The sequence below is a fragment of the Pelophylax lessonae genome, assembly GCF_965119305.1.
Source record: "Pelophylax lessonae genome assembly, chromosome: 4".
Lineage (NCBI taxonomy): Eukaryota > Metazoa > Chordata > Amphibia > Anura > Ranidae > Pelophylax > Pelophylax lessonae.
The window spans coordinates 56,788,202-56,815,771 of NC_138771.1; the positions used below are offsets into that span (position 1 = coordinate 56,788,202).

At 47.2% G+C, this 27,570-nt stretch overlaps 1 protein-coding gene across 1 annotated transcript in view; it reads left to right on the forward strand.

Annotated features, from left to right (window-relative positions):
- Nucleotides 1–27,570, forward strand: part of LOC309552337 (aminopeptidase N-like) — a 73,587-nt gene that overhangs the window by 37,031 nt on the left and 8,986 nt on the right. Inside the window, exons 13-18 of the mRNA XM_082253250.1 lie at nt 1,728–1,783; nt 5,098–5,245; nt 12,683–12,774; nt 13,981–14,088; nt 20,062–20,229; nt 22,992–23,129. Coding sequence (XP_082109376.1) covers nt 1,728–1,783; nt 5,098–5,245; nt 12,683–12,774; nt 13,981–14,088; nt 20,062–20,229; nt 22,992–23,129 — 710 coding nt within the window. The remainder of the gene's footprint in view (nt 1–1,727; nt 1,784–5,097; nt 5,246–12,682; nt 12,775–13,980; nt 14,089–20,061; nt 20,230–22,991; nt 23,130–27,570) is intronic.

Consider the following 27,570-nt stretch of genomic DNA (forward strand, 5'->3'; position numbering starts at 1 on the left):
GAAGGGGCGTGGTTAAAATAAAAAAAAGTGCTTCCTTGTACTTAGAAAATATGTTTAGATTGCTGTGCCACAAGCTGGAGTCTCACGGAGAATAAAAAGCTTCCATTACAAATGGTTTTGCACAATCTATGAAAGAGTTACGCTAAGTGTGGAAGGATTTAGGAGTGCGTTTTTTACAGAGTGCAAGGTTCAGGAGTGCATTGTGTACAGAGTGCAAGGTTCAGGAGTGCATTGTGTACAGAGTGCAAGGTTCAGTAGTGCATTGTGTACAGAGTGCAAGGTTCAGGAGTGTTTTACATACAGAGTGCAAGGTTCGGGAGTGCGTTTTGTACAAAGTGCAAGATTCAGGGGTGTGTTTCATACAGAGTGCAAGGTTCAGGGGTGCGTTTTGTACAGAGTGCAAGGTTCAGGAGTGCGTTTCATACAAAGTGCAAGGTTCAGGAGTGCGTTTCATACAGAGTGCAAGGTTCAGGAGTGCGTTTCATACAGAGTGCAAGGTATAGGAGTGTGTTTCATACAGAGTGCAAGGTTCAGGAGTACATAGACTAACAGTTAGCGTTTATACATTGCTGGCCAGGGGAAGAAGGTGGCATGGGTCAGGACCAATTGTAACTACTACATGTGCACCCACAGCGGTGTATAATAAAACTGAATTATACATCGCTGTGAGGGCACATGCAATAGTTTTAATTGGTCCTGCCCCCTGCCACCTTCTTCCCCTGCCAGCAATGTATAAACGCCAGCTGTTTGTCTATGCACAGGCGTTTACCTGCACAATAGCTAAATGTGCCCATATATGTTGTGAACTCACCGACTCCAGGCCTTATCCTCCAGTGACCAGAAATGCTCTCCCTCAGTCCACCCTTTAGGCAGGGCCTCCAAGGTACCTTCTATTCTAGCCCAGGGTCTTCAGGCACCCCACCTCCTAGTCTGAGGCCTCCAGACAACCGTCACCTAGTCCAGGGTCTCCAAGCACCCCCCTTCCTAGTCCAGGGTCTCCAAGCACCCTCCTTCCTAGTCCAGGGTCTCCAAGCACCCTCCTTCTTAGTCCAGGATCTCCAAGTACCCTCCTACCTAGTCCAGGGTCTCCAAGCACCCTCCTTCTTAGTCCAGGATCTCCAAGCACCCTCCTTCCTAGTCCACGATCTCCAAGCACCCTCCTTCCTAGTCCAGGGTCTCCAAGCACCCTCCTTCTTAGTCCAGGGTCTCCAAGCACCCTCCTTCCTAGTCCAGGGTCTCCAAGCACCCTCCTTCATAGTCCACAATCTCCAAGCACCCTCCTTCCTAGTCCAGGGTCACCAAGCACCCTCCTTCTTAGTCCAGGATCTCCAAGCACCCTCCTTCATAGTCCACGATCTCCAAGCACCCTCCTTCCTAGTCCAGGGTCTCCAAGCACCCTCCTTCCTAGTCCAGGGTCTCCAAGTACCCTCTTTCCTAGTCCAGGGTCTCCAAGCACCCTCCTTCCTAGTCCAGGGACTCCAAGCACCCTCCTTCCTAGTCCAGGATCTCCAAGCACCCTCCTTCCTAATCCAGGTCCTCCAAATTACCCTTCTCTTAGTCCAGAGCCTTTATGTGATGAAATAAAACCATTCAAATGATTATAATGACCTTTATAGAAATGAGCCTACATCCATACAATTTATAGGGTTGATTCACTAAAGGTATACAGTTTACCTAAAGAATTGTTTCTGACCATGTATTAAATGTTGTCTAATTTTTCTTTGCAGAAAATTCCTCTTATCAACCGTGCACAGATCATTGATGATGCCTTTAATTTAGCCAGGTCAGTCATAAAGTATAAATATTTCTGCAGAAAATATTTTCTTTGACAATTCACTGCCGTCTTACACTTCACAAAATAAGATTCCTTCCCTAACCACTTTCTCATTTACAATTCAAGAAGATTGGGATCTATAGATTTACAAAACTTTAGAACATTTTGTAGATCTATTTACACAGAATAAAGTGAATTGTGAAAATACCACATTACTACCACAAGACGGAGCTGATGATCATAGCAAATAAATACTTGTTTGCTTTGCTCATCACCTCCTTCCAGGGGTGTAACTACAGGGGTTGCAATTGCAACCTGGCCCCATTCTTCTGGGGGCCTGTGTGGCTCCCCTGTACACCTGGATAGGAGGGACATAATTTAGAAGAACCACTGTCCTCTGTTTTCCTCCTGTAGCTGCAGGAGGAAAATAGAGGCGATTGATTTCTCTATATGCTGTCCCACCGCCCCTCTTATCCAGTTCACTTTTCTTCTGCTGTCAACATTAAATGAAATGAGTCTATCCTCACATGTTTAATGTGATGCTGTTATGAAAATGGATGTTTTGTGAGACACCCAAATGTCATTAACGTCTATGCTCTTTTTCTGTTTCTCTGTTATAAAACAATAAAAATTCTTTGAAAGAAAATAACAAAAATTAAAAACTACTGACACCAGTGGGTGAACTACCAGGATCGCAAAGGTCACACTTGCGACCGGGCACTGGCATTCCACCACCGTGGGGAGGCACCAAGATGGCAGGAAGGGGGCCCACTACAGAACTTGTGAAAGGGTCCCGCTGTGGGACCGTAATAAAGGGCTCTGCGATGGGAGTAAAGGGCCCCAGGATGAGTGGGAAGAGCTCTAGGCTTGAAGGGAAGGTCAGGGGGGCCCTTCGTGGTTTCTTGCACTGGGGCTCTGCAGGTTCTAGTTATGCCTCTGCCTCCTTCTAGTGGTATAATATGGTGTTTTCTTGAACCACTCAAGAAAATAACCTAGAAACATCCAATTTTGCCCCCATCCACATAGAACAATTGTACATGCAAGTTTCACAGGATGAGTAAGTCTGTATTTTTTAACAAAAGGCCCCCCTGAGGCCTTGTGTTGAAGTAAACCTGTCATGAGGGATATACAGGTGTTGCCAGTTCTAACCTTTATCTGACTATGAAAGCTGCTGGCTGTAATATTGAACATCATAACAGTTTTCCTTTAAATATTTCTTTCCTACCATTCTTATTCTGCCACACTTCACTTCACATATTATAGCATAATATAGTTTAAGAAAAGTGAGGGAATTAAAAATAAAAAATACTCACCTAGATGACTACAGCATTCATGCAACGCTGCAGCTATCCCCTGCTGGCTTTACACCGAGAACTGAGCGATCACATGACTGCTGATTGCTCATTTTTGGGTCTGCTTTGAGAGCAGAGTGGTGACTGTCAGTCACCGGCTCTGTGCTCTGCCTCTCCAACATTCACTGGATTGCTGGGCTGCGGAGGGGGGAGCCCACCGCTGAGAGGCTGAGCCAGCTGCCAGTCAGGCATCTGAGTGGATACTGAGAATTATTGTCAGGATCCGGGCTGAGACTGGACCGGCTCTGTGACATCAGCTGACAGCGGGCACTAGCCCACTGTTGGCTGAATCTGGGTCAGAGGAGTGCAGAACTATATGCACTCCTGTAAACTAAAGGGGAAGTATGGCCAAAAGAGCTTTGGCCATACTTCTCCTTTAACACACTGAGCACAATAAAATAAACATCCCCCCCAGTAAACTAGATGTTAAACTTTTTACAACAACACTTGCAGTTTTCAATGCTGCTTCCCTAAATTGAACTCTCAGTGCTGCTTACCTGAACTTCCAGTCACCACAGCCAATCTGTTAGTTTGGAGAAGGGAGGAGGAGGGCAAAGCAAGGGAGGTCCTTGACTTCCTAGGTTAAAGGGCTGTATTTTTCTGTTGGTGCACACAGTGTAGGGAGACACAACTCTTGTCCCTGTGTGCAAAGGTGGCTCCATAGGATGCTGCAAGAGAAAGGAGTCACCCTGAAACAGGAAACCTGGGGCAGAAGTTATGGCACCAGTTTAAAACTGGAACATAAGCAAGTATTAAAAGATAAAAAAGATGCATACGCAGTAATGGGCTATACACACTATACAATTGTCTTTAGATTTTTTTTCATTTAGATTTACCAAAACCATATAATATGAGGTCAACTCTAAACACTTTCAATTTGTATGCAATCAGGCAGGCCCCTGCACTACATAGTGGAAGGTAAATCTAAGGCTCCATGTACATGGGACGTTGCAAATGGCAGTTTAGGAGCAGTTGGGCATTTTTTTCAGAAGCCCCTGAACCCACCTACATGTTATCTTATCTGTCCATGTACACAGGGTCGTTTACAGTCATTTGCAGGGTCAGTTGAGTTCAGGGACATTTTTTGGAAAGCAATTATTTGCGTTCGAACGTGTGTTTCCCGACGTTTAAAACGCAAAAAAGCGACCAAACGCGACCGAACGCGGCCGAACACGATGACCCGCGTTTAGCGCTCGCGTTTTTCCATTTTTTTTTTTTTTTTTAAGAAAGTTTTTATTTGATTTTCAAACTTTACAACAAAGTACAATGTATCGTGCAATATGCAGGTAGTCTGAACTTTGAATACAATGCGGGTTAAACATCATGGAGCAAGTATCTCCCGCAGGTGCACTGTTGAGGAGGCTAGGGAGAAACAACATACAGAAATAGGGGAAAGGGAGGGGAGAGGAGGGGGGGAGGTAGGAGAGGGGGGGTTATTCATGTTGATGCTGAATGCATCATAAGGGAATAAGAGTACAATGTATACATACCCCCAAACATGGGAACTGAGGGGTGCGCCAATCATAACAATTGACGGGTTCGTTTTTCCATTTTAAAGGGGAATGATTTTTCTGACCTCTAGGAACGGTTCTAAACGCAAACACCCACAAACGCCCGCTAAACGCGGGTGCAAACGCGACCTAACAGACGTTTTAAAACGTCCTAAAAATTCCAGCATTCAAAGGGACTTTTAATAACGTCCCGTGTACATGAAGCCTTATGGAAATCTAACAACAAAAGTTGTATAGTGTGTATCCAGCTTAAGTGAATAAATTAAAGTCCAAAAAAAAATAACCTGAGGATTTATTGTCACTTTAATTGTTAAAGGGCCCTCACTTTTACTGTTCTGGTGAGACCCTGACACCCCAGTCTGACAGCATTGGTGTGATGCAAATAAATGTAATGTTTTTGGTAGATTTGCAGTTGTAGAATGTAATGTACATAGTGTGATTGTGTTATACTGTATTTTAGAGCTAAACATGTAACTACGACAAGAGCCCTTGACACCACCAAATTCCTATCCAAGGAGGTTGAGTACATGCCTTGGCAGGCAACCCTGAGCAGTCTCAGCTACTTTGTACAGATGTTTGATCGTACGGAGGTGTACGGACCGATGAAGGTAACCAATCAGCTACTAATAGGAACACTGAAATTTACTTAGGACAGCTTCTGAACTTTTGCACCTTTTTATCCTCTTACTTCTAGCAGGAAGGTTTTGTATACCTTAAATTTATTCCATGCAAATGTACTTTCTCTTACGTCCTCCGACAGTCGCCGCCACTTCATAATCTTCACTAATGGGGTATTGACTTTTGCTCCGTAGGAGTAGCTAGGCAACAAGATTTGTTAATATAAAAGCTTTTAGCATATCACACCCCTAGGGGGCGGTCCCCTCAGTCAATACCTCCCTGCTTCCTGCCTTCTCAACTCAGTTTCTAATGCCTAGCTTAGGAGTAGCTAGCTGATCCTGTGCTGGGGCTCTCAGTCTCAGCCTTCTATCCTCTTTTTGATTTTGTTTTGAGTATTTTTCTCTTTCTTTTACTAGCTGTTGTTTTTCTCAGCATTAGTTTAGTTTCTTCGGATGAAGATGATCATGCGGAGCTGGGTCTCGGACTGGCCACCATGGATCCCAGGGCTCAGGGCCAGGGGTTCCCCAGCCTGCCATCGAGCGTTCAGTCAGGTTTCCCTGGCATATTGAACGACCCATCCCTGTTCGCTGCAGGGATGCTGCCTGTGAGGTGGCTACCTCACCGGACGCCATTTGCGGTTTCGCACCGCAGTTTCACTGTGTCCTGGCTGCGACACTCCCTGTCCTCAGTACAACGGTTTGGTCGCTGGAGAAGGCTCCCCACGCCATCCGGACTGGTAAGTGCAAATTCTATGTGGGGACCTGTCTGTTTTGGGTGTCGGTCTGTGACTGTGTGACCCTGCATGTCTGTGTATATGCTGAGCTCCCTGTCGGATTCCTGTGTGGAATAGCTGCCTTTCTGTGGGCTGCGGGGGGGGGGGGGGCTCTCCCGCTCTGCTATGTGTACTGTGTGGGCAGACTGGGCTTAGACATGCTGTGCGGCGGCCGCTATTGCGGTCCGCCATTTTTTTGCGGCAAAATTGTGGTGACCGGCCCTGTGTGGTAGGGTGCGGTGTTTTGGCGCCAAACGCCGCCATTTTGGCGGCGATCGATCGTACAACCACATGTCGGCGCCATTTTCTCATTGCCCAAAACTGCCTCAGCCGAGCGGCCATGTTTGTGTAGCCTGCATAGGCTTTATAGGGCGGTCAGTCATTACATCACTTCCTTTTGCTCTGGGACAGCGATCGGTGGCAGCAGCCTGTGTGGTCTCTCCAGGTTTTTACCTTTCCTTATCCTGTATTTCCCTGCTCAGTGTTTTTATCCCTGTGGGGGTCAGTACATACTGTAGTGTGCGGTGGGCTACGCTCGCCGCGGTCTTAAAGGGGCAGTACTCCTTTTTTCCTATTATTGCTGGAGCATGGATTCTCAGGATTGCAATTTTCCTCCCACCTTGGTGGGGGGCCAAGGGGCTGCTGCATCCCCCGAGGGGGCTGATCTGGCTGCTATTGTGGCGAACCTGGCTTCTCAGGTGCAGATGCTAATGGCTGATCGATCCGCAAAACGGCCCAGATTGTCTATTTCCTCTGATTCAGAGGGCGATGGGGCTGCTATGACTGGAGTGCCCTTCTCAGGGTCTCGTTCATCTCTGGACCTTGGGGGGTCTGAGGGTGAGGCTGAGGTGGAAGGGGTTGATAATTCTCCCCCTGGCTCGCCTGAAGAGCTTGCACTCATGGATGAGTTGGTTGCTCCTATCAAGGAAACACTGCGTTTGCAGGATGAACCATGTCCTCCTGCTTTGATGTCCTCTTATGGGACGCAAAGGAAGCGCAAAACCGCGCAGGTTTTTCCCTGCCCTGCGGAATTTCAGCGCGCTGTTGATGAGCAATGGCGCAATTTGAAGAAGCCTTTTACTGTGCCAAGTAAGTTCAGGCTGCGTTATCCATTTACACCCACCACTGATGAGCGTTGGTGTGTGCCGCCTCAGGTGGATCACGCGGTGGCGGTTTTGAATAAATCTACTGCGATCCCTGCTGAGGATACCCTGTGTTCCGGGACCCTACGGACAGGAGATTGGAGTCTCTTGCCCGTCATGCTTATACGGTTGCCGGTTCTATGCTGAAGCCTATTTTTGCTTCCATTTTGGCAGCCCAGGCTATTGCGGATTGGACGCAGGTGCTCAGGCGCACCCTGGTGGCTGACTCTGCTCCGCCGACAACATTGGCTATGGTGGATCAAATTCATCAGGGTGTCATGTATTTGTGTGATGCGGACTTGGATTTAGTCCCTTTGGCTGCACGCCTCTCAAGTGTGGCGGTATTGAACCGTCGCCTAATATGGCTGAAATGTTGGCCGGTTGACCAATCATCTCGCAAGACTTTAATTCTCTAATTTTAATTCAACTCTAATTTGCCCTACGCGGGTTCTCGCCTTTTTGGCGAGTCTTTGGATATGCTGATAAAGGGAATTTCCGGGGGTAAGAGCACTCTCTTAGCCCAATCTCACAAGAATAAGTTTGTTCGCAGTAAGAAGAATACCTCGTTTAGGCCCTCTCAGGGGTCCTTTCGTGCCTTTAGGTCGCAGTACAAGGGCAAGCCCTTCAAGGGCCAAGGCTCCCAGAAGATGCCGTGGGCAGGTAAGCAGAAGTCCGGCCAGTCCGGGTCCGCTGCCCATGCCAATTCGGCCTGAAGGGGCGCCCTCACCCGGCTCTGGGGTGGGGGGACGTTTGCTCAGTTTTCTTCAACCCTGGTTGGCCCGCATTCGGGACAGGTGGGTTTAGGAAATCGTTCGATCTGGTTACAAGATCGAGTTTCTCTCTCGGCCGGCGAGCAGATTTTTTCCCTCAAATCTTCAACTGTCTCCGGAGCGTTTGCAGGATCTGCACCTGGCGGTGCGGGACCTGCGGGCCCAGGGAGTGGTGGTTCCGGTGCCTCATCGGAACAGATTTCGGGGGTTCTACTCCAATCTGTTCACTGTGCCCAGAAAGGAGGGCAAGGTACGTCCGATTCTGGACTTGAAAGCTCTGACCCGCTCTGTGCGGGTTCGCAAGTTTCGCATGGAATCCCTGCGCTCGGTGGTGGCAGCCCTGGTTCCGGGGGAATTCATGGCCTACATCGACTTGAAGGATGCGTACCTTCACATCCCCATTTTCGAGGGTCACCAGAGGTACCTTCGATTCGCCATTGCGGAGGATCATTACCAATTCGTGGCGTTGCCCTTCGGTCTCGCTTCGGCTCCACGGGTTTTCACCAAGATGCTTGCACCGGTCCTGGCTTTGATGAGAGCCCAGGGCATCTCTGTCTTGGGGTATCTAGACGATATCTTGATTCGGTCTGCGACCAGTCAGGGCCTGGTGAACGACCTGTCCATCACGATGCAGACTATGCAGGAGTTCGGTTGGACGATAAATTTTCCAAAGTCAACGCTGTGTCGGTCGGCTCGTCTCCCCTACCTGGGGATGATCCTGGACTCTGTTCAAGCGAAGGTCTTCCTGCCGGAAGACAAGCTTCGGACACTTCAGAACTAAGTCAGGTCCCTCAGGGACAATCAGTGCTCGTCCCTCCGGACGTGTATGAGGTGTCTGGGATTGATGGTCTCGGCTTTCGAGGCGATTCCCTTCGCCCAGTTTCACACGCGAGATCTTCAGGCGGAGGTCCTGGCCAAGTGGGATGGGCGTCCGCGATCTCTGGATCTGCAGATTTCATTGAGCCGCCTCACCCGAAGGGGTCTCTTATGGTGGCTCCAGTCCCTGGCGGTGTCGGGGGGCTAGTCCTTTCGTCCTTTGTCGTGGACGGTAATCACCACGGATGCCAGCCTGTCGGGCTGGGGTGGTGTTCTGGGCGTTCTGTCCGCCCAGGGAACTTGGTCGGAGGGGGAATCCTCCCTTCCGATCAACATTCTGGAATTGCGAGCGATAAGTCTCTGCCTTCTGCGTTGGACGGACAGGCTTCAGGGCCGTCCGGTTCGGGTGCAGACGGACAATGCCACAGTGGTGGCCTACATCAACCACCAAGGGGGCACCAGGAGTGCCCGAGCGGCTCGGGAAGTAGCCGACATTCTGTCTTGGGCCGAGACGCACGTCCCGGCGATATCTGCAGTTCACATTCCGGGAGTGGAGAACTGGCAGGCGGATTATCTGAGTCGCCAGACCCTGGACCAGGGAGAATGGTCCCTTCACCCAGGTGTCTTTCAGATGTTGTGCGCGAAGTGGGGTTCCCCAGATGTGGACCTGTTCGCGTCTCGTCTAAACAACAAGGTGGAAAGGTTCGTAGCAAGGACGCGCGATCCTCGGGCGGACGCCTCAGACGCGTTAGTGGCGCCCTGGCATCAGTATCGTCTGATGTATGCCTTTCCACCGATTCAGCTGCTGTCCAGGCTCCTTCGCAGGTTGGCCTCGGAACCACGCACGGTGATTCTGGTGGCGCCAGACTGGCCTCCCCGGTCTTGGTACGCAGACCTCGTGAATCTGGCGGTCGACGCTCCGTGGCGTCTACCCCTTCGGGAAGATCTCCTGTCTCAAGGACCGATATTCCATCCTGCTTTACAGTCGCTGGCTTTAACGGCCTGGCTGTTGAAAGCCAGGTCCTGAAGGATAGGGGTCTCTCCCCTGAGGTCATTCCCACGTTGATCAAGGCTAGAAAGGCCTCTTCGGGGAAGATTTACTACCGTACTTGGAAGGCGTATTTTGCCTGGTGTGAGTCCAGGGGGTATTCTCCTCGTTCATACTCGGTATCGAGAGTGTTGGCCTTCCTTCAAACAGGCGTGGACCAGCGTTTGGCGTTGGCCACGATTAAGGGTCAGATTTCTGCGCTGGCCGTTCTCTTTCAACGCCCTGTGGCGTCTAATTCCTTGGTTAGCACCTTTGTTCAAGGGGTGCGACACTTGGTCCCTCCTCGGAGGGATCCTTTACCTCAATGGGACTTGAACCTTGTTCTGTCCGTGTTACAGCATGCTCCCTTTGAGAAGATCAGGGAGATCTCGTTGTCTCTGTTGTCCAAGAAGGTTGCTTTTTTGGTAGCGATCACTTCGGCTCGCAGGGTGTCGGAGCTGGCAACCTTGTCCTGCAGCTCTCCCTACTTGGTGATCCATTTGGATAAGGTGGTCTTACGACCCAACCCTTCTTTTCTTCCGAAGAGAATCTCGGAATTTCATCTCAATGAGGACATTGTCTTGCCTTCGCTTTGCGCGAAGCCTAAGCATCCAAATGAGGTGGCTTTGCATTCCTTGGATGTTGTTCGAGCGATCAGGGTTTACCTGTCATCGACAAAATCCTTTCGCAAGTCGGATTCTCTATTTGTCCTTCCAGAGGGTCCTCAGAAGGGCATGGCAGCGTCGGCTGCGACCATCGCAAAATGGATCAGACAGACCATTGTGCAAGCCTATGCTTTGAAGGGGAAGGTTCCTCCTTTCCCTGTGAAGGCGCACTCTACCAGGTCTCTGAGTACGTCTTGGGCCTATCGTCATCAGGCTTCTGTGGCCCAGGTGTGTAAGGCGGCGACTTGGTCGTCCGTTCACACCTTCTCCAAATTTTACAAAGTGGATGTTCAGGCATCGGCAGATGCTTCCTTTGGCCGTAAAGTTCTTAGTGCGGCAGTGCCTTAGGGTCCCTTGTTTGGGCCCTTGGCTGTTGGGGTGTTTTTACCCCTAGGTTACTTGTTCTTTCCTGGGTTGTTGCTCCTGTTGAGCACGTTTTTTCCTGTTGCCCAGTTGGTTCTCTTACTTTGGTAAGGTTCCTTTCTCTGATGTGGGTACTGCGTTGCTTTAGGCGCGGCTGCGTTTTTCCCACCCCTCATGTCTACACTGCTCTGGGACGTCCCCATTAGTGAAGATTATGAAGTGGCGGCGACTGTCGGAGGACTTAAGAGAAAACTGAATTTTTGTAAAATCTTACCGTAAAATTCCTTTCTCTGAGTCCTCCGACAGTGGCCGCCCCCGCCCCTCTTTTGGGGTTTGTTTATGTACTCTACTGCTATGCTACTGAAACTGAGTTGAGAAGGCAGGAAGCAGGGAGGTATTGACTGAGGGGACCGCCCTCTAGGGGTGTGATATGCTAAAAGCTTTTATATTAACAAATCTTGTTGCCTAGCTACTCCTACGGTGCAAAGGTCAATACCCCATTAGTGAAGATTATGAAGTGGCGGCGACTGTCGGAGGACTCAGAATTTTACGGTAAGATTTTACAAAAATTCCGTTATTTTTTATCTTTGTAAAGAAGGATGATGACCAAATTATGGTACAGAAAAAAAAAATGTTTAAAATATTTCACATTTAGGAGAACTTAGTCATAGGGCATGTATATCTAACTAGCATGGAATGCATTATGGAATAAAGACCAGGACCAAAATCTCCACATTCTATCCTCCCAACATGAATGCAGTTAAAGGACCTGATAATTATCAGATTATATTACTATTATTATAGTATTATTATTACTTTACTATATTTATTATTTTTACATTATATTATATTGTATATAATAGTATATATTATATTATGCCTATTATATTATATATATAGTAGTTATATGTAATTTATTATTATTTTACTACCAGCCAATAATACATGACATATGTCCAGCATAAACCTATAGTAAAGTAGTAAACCAGTGCCGTGCTCCCAGTATTTTGACTAAATAGTCCTCTCTACCTCACCATATGCTTGTGCATAATTATATAAACATAATATCAATAAACAATATCAATAAAAATTGTAATGCAAATGAATAAAATTACATACTTACATACATACATACATACATGTATAATATTATACATAATATTATAATATTTCTAATTATAATAATAATAATAATAATAATAATATAATAATATAATATTATACATACATGTATAATTACATACATACATACTCCTTACATACAGCATATCCTATATGCAAAATCTAAACCCTCATGCATTGATATTGTTGATTGATATTATGTTTGTATAATGATGCATAAGCATATGGTGATTTAGTTAGGGAGTATTTTTTGTCAATATTAGCAGTACGACAAGAGTTTAATACTTTATACAAGCCTTTCTCAACCCTTTCACCCCAGAACAACCCTTGAAATAATGTTTAGGTCTCAGGAAATCCCTGGTAAGTTTAGTCCATTGGCGGTCCTTGGAAAAATGGCCCTTACATTGGTGGTAGGAGGGAAGAATGCCCTCTTACAGGGGTTGCCAGAATGACACTCTTGCAGTTATGCCGCTGGCTCTACCAAGTGGAGTTGGACCCGGAAGTATGCAGGCACCATTAAATGGGAGGTCACTTAGCCAAAGCTCAAGGAACCCCTAGCCAGTAGCCACCTCTGGAGGGACACTAGAGTTCCACGGAACTATAGCTGAGAATGGCTGCTTTATACATTTGTTAGTGTGGGAACACATGACAGTGTCAGTTGGCTGCATAATAACAAGTCACATAGGGATAAGGTAGCGGGTGAGCACAATATTTATTTATATAAGCCAATAATATAATATTTCTTTACAGAGCTACATGGTACAGCAAGTTGGACCATTGTTTCAATACTTTAAGAACAAGACAAATAACTGGACCCAAAGACCAGATACTTTAACAGAGCAGTAAGTACAATTGAATAGTTATCAGTGGCTTTGTGGTTAGCACTTCTGCCTTGCAGCTTTGGGGATTCTCGGTTCATAATCCCAGCCAGCACACTATCTGTATGGAGTTTGCATGCTCTCCCTGTGCTTGCTTTTGTTTCCTGCCACACTCCAAAGACATGATGGTTGGTTAATTGGCTCCTGTCTAAACTGGCCCTAGTATGTGTGTATATGTGGGATAGTGATCTTAGATTGTAAGCTCCTTGAGGGCAGTGACTGGTGTGAATATATGATCTATAAGTAAAGCACTGTGTAAATTGGCGGTGTTATACTGGATAAATGCCTGTAATAAATTAATACTTAGTCTGGTTCTATAAAAGATGCAAATGACTCAGGAACTAAACTAGAGGTCTTAGGCCAATAGACTGCGGCACACTTTTCTAATCACTAACTCGATGACAAGTTTAAATAAAAAAAATCCCTAGGGCAGTCTTCCTTTCAAGAATCCATGGAAGACGTAGCCTACCACACACAGTACAATTCTCTACTTTAAATGCACTAAAACATATTTTCTGCACATAAGTTTCTGACTCCACATAACAAGGCAAAGGTGTTTATCACACTAATATGCCATTTATAATATGGAATTGAATATTGCTCATACTGCAAATGGATAAGTCCTAAAGCATATCTAAACCCAAAATCAAGAGTGTAAGGTTAGTCCCTATTGGTCTCTTCTGCCATAAATGCATCCTTCTACCTGTCAGCTGTCATGTTCACTGATCTGCGCATGTGCAGCTCATCGTACATTTATGGCCCTGATCGGCCCCCATCCGTTCCGCGGTAATGTGACTTCTGTGCACATGCACGGTAGTGGCATTATCGCGGCCTTGCCTATCAAGTGGCCGAAGGGACAGGGCCAGAAGGAAGAGCTGGCAAAGATGGAAGCACTGGGGACCCGCCGGATCTGTCCCAGTGCTGTGCTAGGAGGACACCATATAACAGGTAAGTCTGCCATATTGTACTAATATGCTGTGCATACTAATACCTTATGGCATAACCCACCTGGGGGGCCTTAAATAAAAGAAAAAAAAAATTACAGCGGACTTTACTCCCACATGGGGCATGGCTGCATATGCACAAATTCTCAGACATGACTCAAAAAGTAAACTATATAGCTTTCCACATCCACAATGGCTTACTATTTTTGTATATTTTTTTTCACAGATATAATGAAATTAATGCAGTCAGCACAGCCTGCACCTATGGTATTACAGAATGTGAAGAGCTAGCAGTTTCACAATTCAGAGACTGGCATGCCACTGGTATAAACAAGTACGTATTACCAAATACAAAGAAATTGTGCCTTTCATAAACAGCCTACTACGCTATACCCTGCAGTTTTAAAATATATAATTTTTTAACATTTATAATCTTGGTGAAGGAAGTTTGCAATGAATGAGCCAGTCATTTTTATTGGCACGTGGGCAGAGCTTGCATGTGGCTATGGGGCAGAGGGATCAGACAGCGGAAGATTTGCTGTTTGACTCTACCGAATAGTCAGCTGGCAGTCAAAAATGATCATTACAATAAATGTTCAAATGGGTGTCAAAGGCAAGGCCCCTAATGTTCCAGGCAAGAAATGTCTTCAGCAATACAGAATACCACACTTACTGTATGCATTGGGCTGACTGCTATAGACCTGTGTCTTTAACCACTTAAGCCCCGGAAGATTTTACCCCCTTCCTGACCAGGGCCTATTTTGCGATTCGGCACTGCGTGACTTTAACGGACAATTGCACGGTCATGCGATTCTGTACCTAAACAAATTTGACGTCCTTTTTTTCCCACAAACCTAGCTTTCTTTTGGTGGTATTTGATCACCTGTGCGATTTTTTGATAATGCGCTATAAACAAAAAAAGAGCGTCAATTTTGCAAAAATAACAATATTTTTCACATTTTTTTATATGAAATTCCCCCCCCAAAAAAAATGTAAAAATCAACATTTTTTAACATTTTCGGCCAATTTGTTTTATTTGGTATATTTTACCAAATATGTTTGGTAAAAAAAAATCGCAAAAAGCGTATTTTGATTGGTTTGCGCAAAAGTTATCGCATTTACTAACAAAGGGAAAGATTTTTGTTGGTTTTTTTTTTCAACGCGTAATGGCGGTGATCTGCAATTTTTTTTTTGCGGTACTGCGACCCTTGACTGACATTTTTTACACTTTTGGGGTTACCAGTGACATTACTACAGTAATCAGTGCTATATATATGCACTGTTACTGTAAAATTACACTGGCAGTGAAGGGGTTAAATTTTTTTGAGAGGGAGGGGTTATGTGTGTCCCTAGGGGCGTGATTCTAACTGTGATTGGCTGTGGCTTGAGGTGTAGGAACAGTGATCAACGGTCCTACATAGTAGAACCGTATGATCACTATTCCTACACAGGGGAGAATGACAGGCGGCTTGTTTACATTAGCCACCTGACTTTCTCCCTCTCCACCCGACGATCGCGAATGCCCGGTGGCCTCCGGCGGCGCACGCTGGCTCCCTAGACCCTCACAGGCTAGCGACGTAGCCCTACCGCCCTGACCGCCAACGTAAATAGTCGTGCGGCGGTCAGCAAGTGGTTAAAAGGCACAGTTCACCTTTACCAAACAAAAGCCTATGCGGATAAGGGGCATCTGTAGATAAAAACAAACTGTGCAGCTTTGACTAAAGTTGAATAATGTCCTTTTCTATGGGTGTAGGCCATTTATGTACCTCATGAACCCTGACTGGAAAACTCCCAGAGATCACATCTTCCCATCCTGCCTTGTTGTTAGGATGTTGCTAAGACGCTCCCAGCTATAACTGTTCACCTCCACCCTTAGCAATAATGCCTGTGTCGGGTACCCGAAGACCGGTGAAGAACCGGCTTGGGTGAGGATCGCCGGACAGGTAAGTGTCCTTTCATTAACAGTGGTGGCCCGTGCATAGGGGGCGCCAGGGCGCCGCCCCCCCCCCCCTAAAAAAAGAAAAAAAAAAAGACAAAATGAGCAATAAAGTTTAAAAAAAAAAAAATTGCGTTCGCAAACTTCGCCGCCGCCGGCCTATGTGGAGGCTGGGGGTGGGGGGGTGGGGTTACGACCCACAAGAGGCGCCGTTTGGCTGCCTTCTGGGGGCGTAACCTGGGCGTGGGGCACAGCGCTTGCACACCCCCACTTCGTGGATTCCTGGCTGTGATTGGTCCAGTCTCCAGCCTGGACCAATCATCATCCAGGACATCCGATTGCGACGCCGCTGACGTCACAATGGGGGCGGTGCCGGTGCGGCATCAGTCACTCACCGTCACCGCCCGGTCAGCTTCCCGCCGCCGAAGACCTGGAGTCCAGTCTGGAGAAGAAGCCCGCGCCGGTCACCCGCCGCAGAAGAGGGAGAAGCGCCGCTCACCTTCCCGCCGCCGAACGAAGAAGAGGAGAGGGAGAAGTCGCCGTGACTCACAGGTAAGTGCACTCTCAGTCGGGCACGCACGCATAGCTCTGCATTGGGGTACATTACTGGTGGTCACTGGAGGCACGCACGCACGCATAGCTCTGCATTGGGGTACATTACTGGTGGTCACTGGAGGCACGCACGCACGCATAGCTCTGCATTGGAGTACATTACTGGTGGTCACTGGAGGCACGCATGCATAGCTCTGCATTGGGGTACATTACTGGTGGTCACTGGAGGCACGCACGCACGCATAGCTCTTCATTGGAGTACATTACTGGTGGTCACTGGAGGCACGCACGCATAGCTCTGCATTGGGGTACATTACTGGTGGTCACTGGAGGCACGCACGCACGCATAGCTCTGCATTGGAGTACATTACTGGTGGTCACTGGAGGCACGCACGCATAGCTCTGCATTGGGGTACATTACTGGTGGTCACTGGAGGCACGCACGCATGCATAGCTCTGCATTGGGGTACATTACTGGTGGTCACTGGAGGCACGCACGCATAGCTCTGCATTGGGGTACATTACTGGTGGTCACTGGAGGCACGCACGCATAGCTCTGCATTGGGGTACATGTATACTGGTGGTCACTGGAGGCACGCACGCATAGCTCTGCATTGGGGTACATGTATACTGGTGGTCACTGGAGGCACGCACGCACGCATAGCTCTGCATTGGGGTACATTACTGGTGGTCACTGGAGGCACGCACGCACGCTTAGCTCTGCATTGGGGTACATTACTGGTGGTCACTGGAGGCACGCACGCATAGCTCTGCATTGGGGTACATTACTGGTGGTCACTGGAGGCACGCACGCATGCATAGCTCTGCATTGGGGTACATTACTGGTGGTCACTGGAGGCACGCACGCATGCATAGCTCTGCATTGGGGTACATTACTGGTGGTCACTGGAGGCACGCACGCACGCATAGCTCTGCATTGGGGTACATTACTGGTGGTCACTGGAGGTACGCACGCATAGCTCTGCATTGGGGTACATGTATACTGGTGGTCACTGGAGGCACGCACGCACGCATAGCTCTGCATTGGGGTACATGTATACTGGTGGTCACTGGAGGCACGCACGCATAGCTCTGCATTGGGGTACATGTATACTGGCTGCACTGGAGGCACGCATCGCATGCATAGCTCTGCATTGGGGACATGTTTACTGGCTGCACTGGAGGCAAGCATGCATAGCTCTGCATTGGGGACATGTTTACTGGCTGCACTGGAGGCAAGCATGCATAGCTCTGCATTGGGGACATGTTTACTGGCTGCACTGGAGGCAAGCATGCATAGCTCTGCATTGGGGACATGTTTACTGGCTGAACTGGAGGCAAGCATGCATAGCTCTGCATTGGGGACATGTATACTGGCTGCACTGGAGGCACGCATGCATAGCTCTGCATTGGGGACATGTATACTGGCTGCACTGGAGGCAAGCATGCATAGCTCTGCATTAGGGACATGTATACTGGCTGCACTGGAGGCACGCATCGCATGCATAGCTCTGCATTGGGGACATGTTTACTGGCTGCACTGGAGGCACGCATGCATAGCTCTGCATTGGGGACATGTTTACTGGCTGCACTGGAGGCAAGCATGCATAGCTCTGCATTGGGGACATGTTTACTGGCTGCACTGGAGGCAAGCATGAATAGCTCTGCATTGGGGACATGTTTATTGGCTGCACTGGAGGCACGCATGCATAGCTCTGCATTGGGGACATGTAAACTGGTGGTCACTGCATTGGAGGCACGCACGCATAGCTCTGCATTGGGGACATGTATACTGGTCACTACATTGAAAGGGGGCATTTATACTGGTGGTCACTATATTGAAGGGGGCATGTACTGCGGGTTTGTGCTAGGGGCCTGTTCTGTGAGGTTTATTCTAGAGGGCATGTACTGTGGGGTTTGTGCTTGAGTTGTTTGTGCGGGTTTGTGCTGAAGGGGTCTGTACTGTGGGGTTTGTGCCACTCTCAGTCCATGTATCCCATAATAGGGTGTCTCTCACAGTATATCCCATAATAGGGCCCCTGTTCCCTATTATGGGATATACTAGTACTGAGAGATATATGTGATATATTGGGAGAATTGGTTCACGCAAGCAAAATACAGGGGACAAAATGGGTGGAGTCTATAAGGGGTGTGGCTTCTGAGAAATGGGAGGGGTCAAAATGGAAGGGTGGGGTCTTGCGCCCTCCCATCTTAAAACTTCACCAGCCGCCACTGTTCATTAAAAGTCAACAGCTACAGTATTTGTAGCTACTGACTTTTAATTTTTTGGTGGAGACAGAAACTCCTTTTTTTAATGTCTCTAACAAGACAAGTTCCTCGCTCCCACACTGCTGTTGCCCCTATGTGGTCTCAGCAGTGTATTTATATATCTCCTCTGGGTCCAAGATGACCGACAAAATCTAGGGAGAAGTTGTGTCCAATAGGGATATAAGGCTCCCCCAACATGGCCTCGGGGAGTCCAGTACAGAGGACATGCCAGTCTTCAGACAAACTTCCTTGGCGAAATAAATAAGTCTGTGTTCACTATTGTGTTTACTGTTCAGGGATGAGGGGCTTACTCTAATAGAGCTACTACCTGTCTGCATAATACTTTTTTGCAAGTCTGTGTTCACATATATGTATTGGATGCATTTTAAACCGTATCCAAGTCGCATGACATGTGAATGTGACCGGCTCTCAATGGAGCTGGTCCACACATGTCCAGGATGACCACGGTGTGGTTTTAAACAGGATCCTATGCATTTTCATGTCTAGTTCAAGTGCGAATTCAGGCAAAAATTTGCACCTGAATTGCACCTTAACCAGTAGATAAAAACACACCGGACCCCGGACTGCAAATCTCTCAGCATATATGTGAACCCGGCCTAATAGCAGTCACCTGACTTATTTGATTACTTCCCAAAAAAGAAAGTGGGTGAAGGATCTTACAATCACTGTCTCACTCCTGCCAGTCTGACCCAGCAGCAGCTTCACTCTTCTGCTTAGCAGCGGCGGCCAAGCAAGCAGCACCTGTCTACACTTTCTTCCCTTTATTTTTCAAGCCAGGCTAATAAAAATTTTTTTTTAAAAAAGTAAAATTCCCACTCTGAGCCCCGATTCACACATATGCGATGCGGGAACCCTGCGAATCCACTGCGCGTTCCCGCATCACATGCAGCAGGCAGTTTACACTGCCATATGCAAATCGCGGGGGGTGTCAATACAAGGTTAAAGACACCCCCAGATCAGTTCACATATCGCAGTGCGAATTGTCCGTTTGGACATTAATTGGATTGCATAGGTGTGAACACCCATGCGATCCGATTCTGGTGCGGACCCAAAAAAGGGTCCTGTGCGAGTTGTGTCCGAATGCGCAAGCAAGCAGCACCTGTCTACACTTTCTTCTCTTTATTTTACAAGCCAGGCTGATAAAAAAAAAAAAAAAATGTCCAAATGGGAGCCTAGATATTACTGTAAGGCTTTGTTTACATCTCTGTTGCCCTCTGAATAGCAAACACATATACTGCAAGCGGTTGCAGGGCACTCCCATTCAGTTGGCAGGACTGCCTGCCGAACCTGAAAACAGTTTTATTTTTTGTCATGCATTGCTACCATGACATATGTACACCCCCTTCCACTGCCCTTGCAGCTTAAGTAGGAGCAGTTGAAGGGCAGTAAAAATGAGTCTCAGCCACACGTTTTTAGGCCCCTCTATCCCAAGTGTAAACGACTCCTAAAGGCATAATGCCAATGACCCTATCTGAATATAAATCTAGAACTGATCTATTATAGATGAATATCATTTGTGTGTATCCACAGGATTCATCCAAACCTGAGAACCACCATCTACTGCAATGCAATAGCAAAAGGAGGAATTAATGAGTGGAACTTTTTATGGGAACAATTCCAAAAAACAACTAATGCACAGGAAGCAGACAAACTGAGAGCAGGCCTGGCCTGTAGCAAGGAACCTTGGGTCCTTAACAGGTAAGAATTCTAATTGGAATATTCTGAACAATCTTCTACCGAATGACAATGGGTTGCTATCATGCCTTCATTCATTTGTAAAATATTAAAGCGATTGTAAAGTCTCATTTAAAAATAAATAAATAAACAACAAGCATGTTACACTTCCCTCCTCTGTGCAGTTGGTTTTGCACAGAGCAGCCCGGATCCTCCTCTTCTCGGGTCCCTCTTCCTGCTCCTGGCCCCTCCCTCCTATTGAGTGCCCCCACAGCAAGCAGCTTGGTTTGGTTTTACCCCCTTAATGAACAGGACATTTTTTGCGATACAGCACTGCGTTACTTTAATTGACAATTCTGCAGTCGTGCGATGCTGTAAATAAAATTGATGTCCTTTTTTTCCCACAAATAGAGCTTTATTTTGGTGGTATTTGATCACCTCTACGTTTTTTTTTTTTGGGTTATAAACAAAAAAAGAGAGACAATGTTAAAAAAAAAAAAAAAACAATATTTTTTACTTTCTGCTATAAAACACAGCCAATAAAAAAAAATAAAAAAAATTGAATTTTTCATCATTTTAGGCCAATGTGTATTCTGCTACATATTTTTAGTAAAAAGGAATCCCAATAAGTGTATATTGATTGGTTTGCGCAAAAAGTTATCGCGTCTACACACTGGGGAATAGATTTATGGCATATTTATTTTTTTTATTTTTATTTAATAGTAATGGCGGCAATCAGCCATTTTTAGCGGGACTGTGACATTGTGGCAGACAGACTGGACAACTTTCTGACACTTTTGAGGGGACCAATGACATTCCTTCAGTAATCAGTGCTAAAAATATGCACTGTTACTGTACTAATGACACTGGCAGTGAAGGGATTAACACCAGGGGCGATCAAAGGATTATGTGTGCTTTTAGGGGGTGCTTTCTAACTGTGTGGGGGAAGGACTCACTAGATGAACACAGAGATTTGTGTTCCTAAATAGCAGGAACATAAAATCACTGTGCTCATAGCTGACAGAACGGCAGTCTGCATTGTTTACATCGGCAGACCGCTGTTCTGTCTCTCTGGGTGGCCGGTCCGCTGGACCTGCTGATTGGCTCCCCCTCTGGCTATTGCACGAAACAACACAATAGAGCCGACTTGCTGCAGTAATAGTACTGCTGGCAGTCGGCAAGTGGGTAAATAGACTCTGCCTGACCCAAAATGGCTGCTAGCTTTACATGGGGAGGCAGTATCCAATCAAATAGCTTCCCCAGTGCCCCAGGAAACCATTGAGGAATCATGTTCCTCTTGATTTCCTCTCCCCTGCAAAGCCACTGCAGTTTAGCGTCACCTGCAGTGGAGAAAGTAGACTGCACTTGCCTGCACCATCAAAACCAACATACAGAGAATATGACTTAAAGCGGAGTTCCGACCTTTTTTTGCAACTTTAGTTATTCCTGGAGTGCTCACTATGCTGATCAACAATTGGGCATTTTCAATTTTTTTTTCGGGGATCCCTTACCTTATTTTCAGGGCATTTTTGATTGTACTTCTTCCTTCTCCACCCTCTGTGGCCACGGCCACCGACATCACTTCCGCCTTTGCATTGCATCCTGGGAGCTGTTTGTCATCACTCCCAGGAGGCTGGAATCAGGAAGAACTCCCAGAACACTCCCTGGAAACAGGAAGAAGGACACAGCAGATTACACTGAGGCTTCAGTTGCCCACATCCAAGATGGCCGCGCTCAGACAGCGTTTTTAAAAGTAAGATTTTAACTAAAATCCAATACTGTACACCTTGTAAGTATGAGAATAGCGGTTCTGTAAAGGGTGATGGATTAGTATTATAGGGGTATTTTTAGTTAAAAAAGGTATTTGAGGCCGGAACTCCGCTTTAAGCTCTATCTAGGGGCGATGTAAATCTCTTACCAGTAAGTCTGTAAAATTTTAACAATTGAACTCTGGATTTTTGCACAAGCCCATTCATGACTAGTTCTGTTTAAATAGTTGGCTCTACAGGGAAGATTGTTCTGTCTCTCATTTATAATTCGATAGGAGAAATTTCTATTCACTATTCACTTAAAATGTAAACTGAGGCCATGGGCAGTAATAAAAGTCTGACAGAGGTTGTATTACTCTGCCACTAGAATTCCACTGATCTTTTTACTACAATTGGTCAGAGGATATAAATTTCTTAAACTGACAAAAAAAAATAATGTTTTACTTGCTGCCATTACAACATTACAGTGTTACACAGGAATCCCCAAATCCCCAAACCCATCTTCTTCAGTAGCGCTCACTCCCTAAGAGACCCGCTGGTGGACCCAAGGTTCTCTCCCAAGCTAGTGTACAGTATTAGCAGCCAGGCACACAGTCTCAGTCAATTTTCTGGCTCAATAAATAGTCTAGGGGTATCCTTTTTTGATACTTTATTATAGCTTGAACTTGGATGGGGTTTAGGGTAACGGTGGTATACTCCAGTAACGTAGCAACCTGAGGACATGTAACTCTTTCTCAAAACTTCCTAGCACAGTCCTTGCAGCAGCATATGATGGGCTGAACCATACAGGGGCAATAAAGAATGTCCATGTTTTAGCACAGGCTGACACTGGTGCAAAAAAAATCCTTAAAGCAGCATTAAACCCAAAAGCAAAAATGTACTATGTTCCAGCTAACCAATCCTTAGCTGTGATTGCTGCATTTGTTTTCTTTTTTATGCTTTGTTTCTTCCATTTTCATCTGTTTTTGTTTCAACAACGCTGACGATTCATATAATCTGTACTGTACTGTTTTTCAGACTGCTCCAATTCTCCCTGGATGGCACAATTCGGAAACAGGACGCTATTTCCACAGTTTCAAATGTTGCCAACAATGTAGTTGGTCAGACTCTTGCCTGGGATTTTGTCAGAGCCAACTGGGGGACATTTTTTGACTAGTAAGTCTCCAATCCGTTTTTCTCAGCAGATAACATAATCACAGAAGCAGGCAAAAAGGACGTACATTGCTGAGGTTCTACTATTCCTGTTGGAATTAGGTCACTACTAAAGGGGATCAAGAGAAGCAAAAGAAAGCAAATATGTCCCATATTCCATAAAAGATACAAATGTTACTGTATAGAGCAGGGTTTCTCAAACAGGGTTCCTCCAGAGGCCAGGGTTCCTCCAGAGGTTCCTTGAGCAATGAGATATTTCTGCCTCTCAGATAAGTTCCCACTAACACCATTGATATTTTTTAGCTACCTGTGCGCAGGGTTGCTGATAAGGCAGTACAGCCAGCCCTCTGGTACTGGGCCCGCGCCCCATTTGTTCAAAAGGGGGGCCCAGGAATCTGATGAGCAGGAGAGACAGCTGTATTTTCTTATTGCGGACACCGTTCCTCTTCCCTTTGCAGTGCGCTTCTCCTCCTTTTCCTCCCTCTGGCTGCACTGCAAAGGGATTGGTTCTAGCACATGAGCCCCTTCCGTCTACTATCCAGGCCCCCCTGTGTGCCCCTTTCCCCCGCAGTGCTGCCGGCACACAGGGGGATGTAATTAACTGGCCCCATCATTTCCTGAATGAACACAGTGAGTGGTCGGTAATAATAACTACTGTGTCCATTCATCACTGAAGCGTAGTAAACTGTGTTTACTATGCTTCCGTTTTTATATGCGCTGGAAGTCTCACAGTGTTTCCTATCCATTCATCTGTGCAGCTGAGGCTGTAGAGAGAGGGACTGAAAAATGTAGGTCCTCAGTCACTTTGGGTCGGGTGGGGCACAGGACTGGGCCTAGCATGTAGGCTGTATGGGGCCCCGTCATTTCTAACAGCAGCCCTGCCTGTAAGGGGGTAATTCTCCCCAATGACCACAAAAGTAAGGAGCATTCTTCCCACATCACACTAATGTGTTGTGAGTTGTAGATAAAGTAATTTTCCCTGAGACCTGGTAAGAAAGGTTGTTAAAAATTTGTATAGCACCTTGCACTCTGTTGCAGATTTATAGTTAAGCCTTAGAGGTGAATGCTGGGCGACTGTCATTGGAAAGCTTATCTCTGACATGAAACACTGCTCAGAATTGTTTGTAGCTGGCCATTCACTATTCGATTTTTTTTAAAAGTCGCCTCCATCCAAGCTATGCATTGTGGCTGGAGGAATCTCATGCAGTCAGCCAGCCAGCACCAGTGGCGAACAGCTGAACTTAGGGTTTTTGGCAGAGCAAACCATCTAACCTTGTCGCAACAGGTTGGAGGAGGTCCATTTTTGTTCCAGCATGACTGTGCCCATGGGACCACAAAGTCAGATCCAAAAAGACATGGTTGGATGTGTTTAGAGTGGAGGAACTTAACATTTTGGGAATGAACTGAAACACTGATTTCCATCCGAATCTTCTTATTCAACATCATTATCTGACCTCACAAATGCTCTTTTGGCTTAAGGGGCCCACATCTCCATAGAAACTCTCTAAAATCCCGTGCAAAGCCTTCCTAGACGAGTTGAGGCTGTTATAGCCACAATTATGAGGTCAACTCCATATAAATGTTCCTGGTTTTAGAATGGAACGTCCAACAACCTAAAACAGCTGTGATGGTCAGATGTCCACAGACTTTTCACCATATACCGTAATGATTCCTGATATGTAGTTAGGAAGCTAAAATGTATGAGACTAATGGGCCATACACACTATACAATTGTCTTTAGTTTTTTTCCTTTTGATTTACCAAAACCATATAATATGAGGTCAAATCTAAACACATTCAATAAAGCTGGATACACACTATCCAACTTTTGTGGTTAGATTTCCTTCAGATTTACCTTTTCTATGTAGTGCACGGGCCTGCCTGATTGCATACCAATTGAAAGTGTTTAGGTTTGACCTCATATTTAGAGTTGAGCGGACACCTGGATGTCCGTGTTCGGCGGGTTCGGCCGAACTTGAAAAAAAAGTCTGGGTCCGTGTCCCGGACTTTTTCCGAACTTTACCCGGACACGAACCCCATTGAAGTCAATGGGAACCCGAACTTTCAGGCACTAAAATGGCTCTAAAACACCAATGGAAAGGGCTAGAGTGCTGCAAATGGCAGCAAAACGTAGTTAAGAGCATGGCAAGTGCTCTGCAAACAAATGTGGATAGGGAAATAACTTAAAACAAAAAAAAAAAACAGAAAAATAAAAAAAATGTCTTCATCTGTCAAGGCCCATATGGAGTAGGAGGGAGGTTGATGTGGCGGTGTAGGTGGAAGCAGCGGTGGAGGAGGACGAGGTAGCCAACACTGCTTTTTTTTTAGTCATTTAGTCATTTTAAATGAGGGTACACCCCAAAAGAGTGAGAAAGATCAAAAGTAGAACAATGGCTGGGTAAGGTCGGTATCCATCTCTATTCTGCACAAGGTACGGAAAAGTCCTGTGGGAGCCATGCCTGGTTCATTTTAGTGAACGTGAGCTTGTCCACATTGTCTCTGGACAGGCGGCTGCGCTTGTCTGTGATAAGGCCCCCAGCCGTGCTAAATACACTTTCAGATAATACACTGGCTGCAGGACACGCCAGCACCTCCAAGGCGTAAAGGGCAAGCTCAGGCCATGTGCCCAATTTGGAGACCCAGAAGTTGAAGGGGGCAGACCCGTCATTCACTACATGTAGGCGTGTGCACACATACTGCTCCACCATGTTGGTGAAATGCTGCCTCATGCTAAGACGTTCCATATGAGCTGCTGGTGCTGCTGTTTGTTGTGGCGTGCTGACAAAGCTTTTCCACATTTCGGCCATGCTAACCCTGCCTTCTGAGGTGCTGGCGGTGCCCTGGTTGCGTTGGCGACCTCTTCCTCCTCCTCCTCTGCCTTGGCCTTGTGCTTCCACTGTGGCCCCGCTGTCAGGTGGGAATGCCAGCAGCAGCGTGCGCTTGTACTCGCGCATCTTGCAATCGCGCTCCAGTGAGTGAATTAAGGACGGTACGTTGTCCTTGTAACGGGGATCCAGCAGCGTGGCCACCCAGTAATCAGCACAAGTTAGAATGTGGGCAACTCGGCGGTCGTTGTGGAGACATTGCAGCATGTAATCACTCATGTGTGCCAGGCTGCCCAGAGGCAACAAAAGGCTGTCCTCTGTGGGAGGTATATCATCTGTGTCCTCTGTATCCCCCCAGCCACGCACGTGATGGCCATGAGCTGGCCTGGGTGCCACCCTGCTGTGAACATGGTTCCATCTCCTCCTCCATCTCCTCCTCCTCATCCTCCAGAACTGTGCCCCTGCTGGACAATTGTGTCCCTGGCGTTTGTGGGTGCAGGAACCCACCCTCGGAGCCACTTGCGAATGACTGCCCTGAAAGCCTTGGAAATGTTACCTCTTCATCCTCCTCCTCCTCATCCTGTGCCACATCCTCTTCCATCATCGCCCGAATCGTTTTTTGAAGGAGGCATAGAAGTGGGATAGTTAAGCTGACAACGGCGTCATCGGCACTGGCCATGTTGGTGGAGTACTCAAAACAGCGCAACAAGGCACACAGGTCTCGCATGGAGGCCCAGTTATTGGTGGTGAAGTGGTGCTGTTCCGCAGAGCGACTCACGCTTGCGTGCTGCAGCTGAAACTCCACTATGGCCTGCTGCTGCTCGCACAGTCTTTCCAGCATGTGCAAGGTGGAGTTCCACCTTGTGGGCACGTTACATATGAGGCGGTGAGCGGGAAGGCCGAAGTTACGCTGCAGCGCTGACAGGCGAGCAGCAGCAGGGTGAGAACACCGAAAGTGCGCACAGACGGCCCACACTTTCTGCAGCAGCTCTGACATATCGGGGTAATTTTTAAGGAACCTCTGCACCACCAAATTCAGCACATGCGCCAGGCAAGGGATGTGCGTCAAACCGGCTAGGCCCAGAGCTGCTATGAGATTTCGCCCGTTATCGCACACCACCAGGCCGGGCTTGAGGCTCGCTGGCAGCAACCACTCATTTGTCTGCTGTTCCATGCTCCTCCACAACTCCTGCGCGGTGTGTGGTTTTTCCCCTAAACAGGCAAGTTTTAAAACTGCCTGCTGTCGTTTACCCCTGGCTGTGCTGAAGTTGGTAGTGAAGGTGTTACGCTGACCCGATGAGGAGGCGGTAGAGGATGAGGAAGCGGAGTAGGAGGAGTTAGGAACAGGAGGCAAACTGAAGCGCCCTGCAATCCTCGGTGGTGGAAGGACATGCACCAAATTGCTATCCGCCTCAGGCCCATCCACCACTGCATTTACCCAGTGTGCCTTTAGGGAGATATAACGCCCCTGACCGTGCTTACTGGTCCACGTATCAGTAGTTAGGTGGACCTTGGCACAGATGGCGTTGCGCAGTGCACACCTGATTTTTTCCCCCCACTTGGTTGTGCAGGGAAGGGATGCCTTGCCTGGAAAAGTAGTGGCGGCTGGGCACGACGTA